At 31.6% G+C, this 8,298-nt stretch overlaps 1 protein-coding gene across 1 annotated transcript; it reads right to left on the bottom strand.

Annotated features, from left to right (window-relative positions):
• Positions 1-3,569: 3,569 nt before the first annotated feature.
• On the bottom strand, positions 3,570-8,293 carry LOC114879023 (urea transporter 2-like). Its single transcript, XM_029193491.2, has 10 exons — positions 8,030-8,293; positions 7,777-7,899; positions 7,555-7,674; positions 7,026-7,177; positions 6,652-6,799; positions 6,233-6,316; positions 5,475-5,622; positions 5,192-5,376; positions 4,771-4,935; positions 3,570-3,765 (listed from the first exon to the last, which is right to left on the bottom strand). The coding sequence occupies exons 1-10, from the start codon at positions 8,066-8,068 to the stop codon at positions 3,700-3,702; spliced, it is 1,230 nt and encodes a 409-aa protein (XP_029049324.1). The 5' UTR covers positions 8,069-8,293; the 3' UTR covers positions 3,570-3,699.
• Positions 8,294-8,298: the final 5 nt, after the last annotated feature.

Here is an 8,298-nt window from a genome sequence, read left to right as displayed (position 1 = left end):
GCTTCTACTCCCTCTTTCGCCTCAACATTCTCCCGGCATCCACCGACTTCTACGACCTCCCTTCCTGCCGATATTCACCTTACCGTATGTATCCGCAATCACAATGATACTGAGTTATATGCATCATCATTTTTTGCACCCTTCCCGCGATAACATAGAACCAATATCGTGACCATGGAAATGCACAATTGCGTTTACGAAAAGAATATTGAACTTTATTCATAGTTTCATCCTTCACTGAAGTGTATCTTAATAGTGATACTTTGAATTTCTTAGATCTATAAAAATCATTTTCTTCTATTTTGAAAGGAGCAGGAGGGTGGTTAAAACTACTCTCGCTGAAATAGATAGAATGATATGATTTTTGTCGACAGATGGAAACACAAGATTGTAGCTGATCGAATACCCTTATTGTGGTGTAAGATTTATAAGCAATCAGTATTTAAATAAGCTGTTGCGATTTTAGAGGGTTCATTAAGGCGATGAAGGTATGAAAATTAAGGGTGAAATGTAGGAGTATAATTAATACTAATTTTCCTTACAATTTTTTAACTATTTGGAATAATTTAATGAACAAAACTCATTATATTATTGTCCACTAGACACAAATACATTTTGGTTAATAACTTTTTTCATTTCATGGTTGCAAATTACATCCTGTATATACGCACACATGAGTTTATATTAAAGTTTGAAACGTTTCTCTTGTTTTCATATCTCGTTTCAAGTTTGTATGAAAACAGTTTGGATGGATCAAAGTTCTAGCAAATATAAGAAAAAGATAGGGTCGTATATTTTAATTTTGTAAAAGGGACAGGCTTCGCTGGTTACCTGAACCCCGGAAAATCCTAGGAATTTTCATTATTTATAACTTAATCCCAGCTTTCCACACACAACTATCCTCCGCTGTAAACCTTGAATTTAACTACGTCACTATAATCATATATTAATAAGAAACCACGGATTATTAAAAATAAGAAAGGCAAGGATCCTTTCAGCAAGCTTTTCGTTCCCTCTATCTCACATTTCTTCTGCAGTGCTTTCAAATATTCATCACGATGCGTCAATAGACGTTCCTTGAAGATATAAACAAGTAACATGATCTAAAGAAAAATGCCTGGTGGTCTCTCCTTAAAATAACTTTTGAAATAATCAATTTTCGACCCATGCACCTGAATACTTTTTTGTAGAGAATTAAAAGACGCTTCCAACGATGTATAGAAAAGCAAATAGTTTTGTTTAAAAAAGTGAAGATGATATTGAAATCTTCAGAATGCCTCCACTTCCGGAGTCAACACATATATCAGGTGATGCTTTGTTCGACACCATTCAATTTTTCCTCATTACATTTTGTTCTATCTTTTGTCATTTTGGAGATATAACTTGGTCCATTTGCATAGAGTAATCTGTGTAGAGTTTGTGACGTCAGTCAGCGGTGACCCACATGGTAGTCACCTCGTTAAAACAAGCATTTTAAAGGAAAAAATGAATTCATAAATATAAAAAAATAATGGACAGTAATTTCTAAACTACCAGCTGAGAAAGACGAACTTTTCATAAATTAATAAATAATTGGATTATTTATTTCTGATGGAAATGGTTCATTGTCTTAGAAGACATAGTGTTCCTTAAACAACTTGTCAGGATTTACAACTTAAAAAATGACCTACTAAAAAATCTCTGACCACTTCTATTTTTTGTCTTGTTAACAAGAATTTTCTTTCTTTTATGAAGGTACGAGAGTACACAAAAATGTTCTAAGACTTAAAAGGAACGTCATTTTATTTCAAGCATTCCATTTCACATTTCGTCAGCCTATTTCATCTTTCGTCAGCCCATTTCAAACTTAGATCCCTTATAATACCCTTTCTTAACAGATCTTTGTTAACGATTTTTTAATCCCCTAACGACAGAGATGAAGCTACCTTAGTTAAAACACATTTATGCAATAAATGACTACGTTATATTCAGCTCGATTTACGAAGATATAAATAACGTTATTGCTGCGTTATTAAAGTCATACGACAAGCTATAAAAGGAAGCTACTGTTTTATTAGACGTTTCATAGAGTTTATAACGCAAACTTTTAATCCAATTTCGCATCATTTAAGTTTGATCAGAGATTATGAGCTTTGTATCGAATATTTTCTTAGAAAAAAGAAGGTTTATGAAGGATGAATTAATAAATTTGCACATCGGTTTAAAATTAGACGTACCAGCAAAGAAAATAAAGCGGACGTATAAAAGCACGATAAAAGTGGACATCTGGTTCGTCGTCGGTCCGCTCGTCGTTTGAAACACATGCCACTTGTAATAAAAAAATTAATTATAGAACGTGTCAATTCATTCTGAAAAAACACTGTAGAAAAACGACGTTCGTTTCAAATCTCTAGAAAAAAAGTGTTTTAATTAAGGAGTGTCAATAATTTAATTAAGCTATCTGGAAACTTCAGATTTGAAAAAAAAGAAGAATTAAAATACTTGATAAAAAGTTATCCCCTCTTTTTGTTAATTAATTATTTAATCACATTAGAATTGGACCACCGCGCCATGGCGTTGACTGCCACAGTAGAAAGGACTATGTATAGTCAGACGTGTTATAATTACAATTACTCAGAACACTGTCGCTTTATTTTTCCAATTAAATTTTTCCCTTGCTATCTTAGGGAAATAATAACAGTAATAATTTTTCTACCGCATTTTTATAGTATTTTTATAGCAATTTTTATGGAATTTTTATAGCATTTTTTTATAGCTGACATATAGTAAGCAGTTAATAAGATAATATTAATACTTTCCAATTGATATCTATTCGATGCAAATTTTCTAAATAGAAAAAAAGCAATAACGATTATCCATTTCAACACGGTACAAAGATTATCAAATGTCATAAACTTAAAAAAAGGGAAGAATGATTGACGACAGTTTTAGAGTGGGCTCAGTCGGTTATGAAAAAAAAAAATCAATGTAACCAAGTTGTCTAGATACAACGCAGGCATTTTGTTCTTCTTATCGAACGGCAAACCTATAAACTACCACTGACGTCATCGAATAGCTGCGTGTGAACGCAAATGAAAAACAGAATTTTCCAATTTTTGTATGCATCACGGCTCGTTTAGTATCTTTAGAGAAAGTAGGTCGTTTAAATTATTGGGAAAGTTTATCTTGCGCGATATTGTAATATTTCAGGAGCCAAATGAATTTTGTATGAAATGTAAAAGTTTAATTTATTATTATAATTACGAGTTTGAAATCTCATGCACTTTTAAATATCAATTTTATTAACAAATTACATTAAATCAAGTAAGTTCGGTTTAATTTTGTATATTACACATTGATTTTCATTTGAATTCGAGAAGAAACTTGCAGCAAAAGTGATTAAATATGAGAAACTAAGGGATGTTTAGCTTGTGTTGTCAAATATTAATTTTGCGCCTCTGTTTTAGTATTTACTTTTATTATTAAATACAAATAATTATGCTAAGATATAATGCAAATATCACATCAATATTGCATGCAATTCTTGAATACAGTCATATAATTAATTTTTGTTCAAAATATACAAATACTCGGGTTATAATTAATTATTATTTGAAATTATAAATATTAAAAGGTGTATACAATTTTTATACATATTAATGAACACAATATTTGTCTTTTCAATTACAAGTTAAAAGTGCAGATTCATTATCTTATTTTTTAAACGTTCAGCATTGAGAAATCCTTTTGATTTTTTTCGTCTCCGGATTCGTCTGCTTCATCTGTCTATAAAAAAGTACATAAATAAGAAATTAAATATTTAATCTTTCACTTGAAGAAGGATAGATTTCATAAATTCTTGCGGTTCTTAAAAGACACCTTAAATATCTGAAACGTGCAAAAGTTTATAAAGCAACTCAACATTATTAAATTTCTATTCATAATTAATGTGTAATATTTAATATCCAGTTCATTAATATTTTAAAACATATCTGCATAATATTATCTAAAAAAAATTATTAATACTGAGTAATATTACTTTTTATTAAAATATTTAGAGATATTAAAATATTGTACAAAACATTTTTTAACTTTTTTATTCGCTTCCTAATAATATGAGGAACGTAATTAAAAAATCTTTTTTGAATTGTGAGTTTCTATGCGCTTAAGCTGCAAAAAATGTTGCTTTTCATAGTAACGTGTGTACACCTTTTATCCGTACGAGTGCAGACTATTCTTTGGACGTTTCAAATAAAATAAACCAGAATTGTGTCGCCGAGTACTTCTACCGATAACCTTCGATGAAATGAAACCACGTATACTACACACCATACACGATTCCTTGGTTTCGTATAAAAGCACGCTCGAGCAGGGTAGAAATCAATTTGTACGGTCCTTCAGGGCGTGGTTGTCAGTTGGGGATACATATAAAATCAGTTTTCAAGTAAAACCGATTGTAACGTTACAGATTTTCACGGATCATATGTTTGAAATTTCCCATAACGTTCAGATTTTCAAAGTGTACGCTGAATTATATTCGAAAATGTAATATTCATTTTATTAATTTATTTATTACGGTGTTGTATCAATTACCAATAAATTTTCGAAGGGTGAAACTGGGTCAATTGTGACCCAAAATTAGGGAAAGTATCTAAGTGAAAAGTTCTCACTTTTCAGACGACCTATTATTTCTAACAAAAAATAGTCTGTTAAACTTAGAAATATTTATAAAAAGTGAGGTAAGAAGTTCTCGACAGAATAAGTATAGAGATAAAGTAAATATGTACGTACTTGCTGAATAAGCACACACTGGGTGGCAATGTAATCCCGGCGTTGTTTTTCTGGAAAAGAAGCAGATGGTGGTCGTGGAAAGGTTTTATCCCCAGGATTGTCGCATAATTTCATGAATAAAGAGGACACCAGGACGAACGGTAGTGATAGTACCGGTATTTTCAGCTGCACATACAATTATTCACTTTTAAGGACCGTTTAAAAAAAGAATCTTTAACAGTATCCTAATTTACTGGAGTATTCTACTTTCTCAAATTAAATTTTTGTAATATGCAAACGTGAACTTAAATGAATTAGGACGTTCTAAATTTGAGAAAAAGAAGAAATTTTTATTTTCTACCAAATGAATAATGAAAGCAATGAATAATTTGAATCTATCCCAGTAAAAATAGAAGTACGGGTAATAAATAAATGTAATTACATTTCTAAAGAAAAACAGTAGAAAATACTGTACGACCACAGTGAACATAATCGCTACAATTGTAGCTACACCTGTTTGCCCATTAATCACTAAAAGATTTCCTCCTAAAGCAGCTCCAGTTAAGAAAGTATTATACCCCCAAAATCCAGAATACACTTCATTGATCTCTACTCCGAGAATCAAACCTGAAAGGGTGAAATTCGTATATGAAGTATTTGGAAAAGATATTGTCCTGAATTCACGTTCGATAAATTCAAGGTTTTATAAACAAAAATAGTGATACCTGCCAATGTACCGATAAAAGCTCCCAAAAAAGCGAAGCTAGCCGTTATCGGTGAAAAAAGTAGAGCAGCTAAATAGACGATGGATCCTGTGATAACGCTTTCAACCACTAGCACCTGCGACGCTGACACTATAATCCCGTGAAACACCTGCAAAATTAAACAAGTAATTGGGCGCACAACACGTGCGATGTTTCGTGTGAGTTTATTAATAAATTAACATTGATGTTGCACTTTATTAATTGGAAAGCACTTTTCAAAGAGGTGGATGGATAATCCCACTTTGTATTCAAGAATCATTTAGGGCACTTGATGTTCATTTACTGTCAGTTTGATGTAATTAAATATGAAATGATTATTATGAGGTATTGTTGAATTTTAATAAATGAAAGTGAAATCATAGATTAGAGTAAAATGTAGATAGGGTGGTACACAATTATGGTGTGATAATTAAAAAAATTATAGATTAAAGTGTAAAGAGGGTGGTACACAATTAAATCATGGTGTCATAATTAAAAAAATTCTTTTTAAAGTCTATAAAGTTTTCGAGTTAACTTTGACCAAAATCTGATAATAACTATAAAATTATAACAAAAAAGTTCTTTTATAAATAGTAGAAATATTTACCCTTATTTTACTTGAATTTAAAAAGAAAAAAAGAGGACATGGTTATCATTCTTCTTTGAAAAATCCTTCCTAATACTTTGAACCGAGTGAAACATGATCGAATAGTGAAAAGTAGAACACGCGTAAACTTTACCATCCCCCAGTCAATATGGGCCCTCGTTGCATTTTCTCCAATGAAACTGACATTGCCTGTCGTCGCATCACTTGTTGCATTGTCCTAGAAACAATAACAACGCACAATATAAACAACTGATCGTGTACATGGACGCGACACACATAGCACGTGTATGTATACGAATGCGATATCTTTGTTCGCGTGCATATAACCCTATGCTCAAAACTAGGGTAGTTCGACCATTGACGTCCACGGTGGAGAGAAAACTTTGAGTAAAACTAAGTAAAGAATAATTATTCTTACGAACAAATTGTCAAATAATAATTCAATAAAAAACGCTTTCAAAATTTCTTTCATTTTCATACAACTATAATATTAAACTTCTCGAATTCTTGGGGGTAGTATAGGGTTTGAGTGCGTATAACAAATTCCATTACCATTCCCATGATTGGTTGTAGTTTCTCTATTGTGCCAAATCCATTGTTTTCCGTATAAAGGACAAACAGCAACGTAAATTCGGCCAGATTAAGTGGCCATGCTGTGTATGGCAACTTGTTGGTGCTCAAGGCTCGTCTGATATAAACGCTAAAAGCAATAACAATTTGTCATATTAAATTTATTTTTTATACCATTTACAGAAATATGCCATGATAGTTCGTATCTTTCAAAGTTCATTCTTTCTTTTCCATAATACTAAATTGATAATTAAATTTACGACCCTTAGGAAATTTATATTTTATCAATTTTTCATTCTATCCAATTCATTATCTTTTGTGAAAATTATCGATTAACATACATCTATCAAACTTACCAGAATATTACTGCCAGAATCGTCATAAGAATACTAAAAGTATCAAAGGCTCCATAAAATGTCGGTATCAAAACGTAGGAAACAGCACCAACTAACACCGAATTGTACACCGTTAAACCGTTCGCAATATCATCCTGCGAATCTCGTATTAACTAAAAATGAAATCGAACCATGCAATCTTGATAACGCAGTATGAATCTATAAATCATCGTAAAGGATTCTCTATACAGAGGGACGTGTAAATTTTTCTAATGAGTTTCGCATTGCAGTAACTTTGGCAGGTATCCAACTTTGGTATCCTCAGCAGGTGATAGATCGCGATGGCCAAAAAAGGCAAAAAAATAAGAACAAAAATAAACGAGTAAATAAAAAGTACAAACACTGATTTATCTGGTAGGATCAAATTAAAAGGAAGACATTGAAACGCTTTCGAAATTTATGTTTACTTTTCCAATATCGACGTTTCGATCATTCGAGTTATTTTTTTTACCTTGGCATTTTAACACCTTAAATTAACATAATTACGTACCATTGAAAGCAGCAATCCTAAAAAGCCAGCGCATGATGAAAAAATTAATTCACCAGGAGCAGACACTCCTAAAGAAATGATTACCAATAATCCGCTGATTGGATTATTTGTAAGTATTACCTGTAAATCTGTGTATTAGTTGGAGTATTTTGCTACTTAAATTCATTCTAATTAACTTTAATATACTATTATCATAGTAAATGTTAACAACTGATATCTTACTTGACTGAAACCTCGTAGAAGCACGTCCAGTAAGTAAAATATATTCCAAATGAAACTTTCTTTTTCGGACAAGTAATCTTGTAAAATGGCAAAGTTACCAAGACAGGCCACCCGTGAGTATTCCTGCGTTTGAACTACATTTATAAATATAATTTGAATAAATAAAAGTATTTAATCATTTAATTTTAACAAAGATAGATTTATGATATGTTATTGTATTCTATCTTTTCTGTATATTGTATTTTTTACTTACTTGGCCTGTTGATTTTCGTAGATTATCTCTCGCGCTCATTGTTAAGTCGCGTAAGAGACTGTAATATTTTCTCGCGGGTAATCCCTTTTAACTGCTCTGCAAATGCCCCTACCACTTACGAAGTAAATTTCTGATAAAGAGTTGCGCCCACCTTTTTGATAGGATGTAATTGCTCGTAGAAGAAGAGCAATATCTAGGTACACAAATTTACTTTATCTTGTAGCTTGAATTGGTTTAGTTATTTCACATACAAACAGGCTACAGATAAG

This window comes from Osmia bicornis, chromosome 9 (assembly GCF_907164935.1).
Source record: "Osmia bicornis bicornis chromosome 9, iOsmBic2.1, whole genome shotgun sequence".
Lineage (NCBI taxonomy): Eukaryota > Metazoa > Arthropoda > Insecta > Hymenoptera > Megachilidae > Osmia > Osmia bicornis.
Note: the sequence above shows the minus strand (reverse complement) of the source record. Positions and strands in the feature narration are given on the sequence as shown.

Coding starts and splice junctions, on each gene's coding strand:
- LOC114879023 (XM_029193491.2), bottom strand. CDS start 8,068: ATGAGCGCGAGAGATAATCTACGAAAATCAACAGGCCAA. Junction 5,377..5,474: donor TTTTATCGGTACATTGGCAG/GTATCACTATTT, acceptor TCACCCTTTCAG/GTTTGATTCTCGGAGTAGAG. Junction 4,936..5,191: donor TACTGTTTTTCTTTAGAAAT/GTAATTACATTT, acceptor TTGTATGTGCAG/CTGAAAATACCGGTACTATC.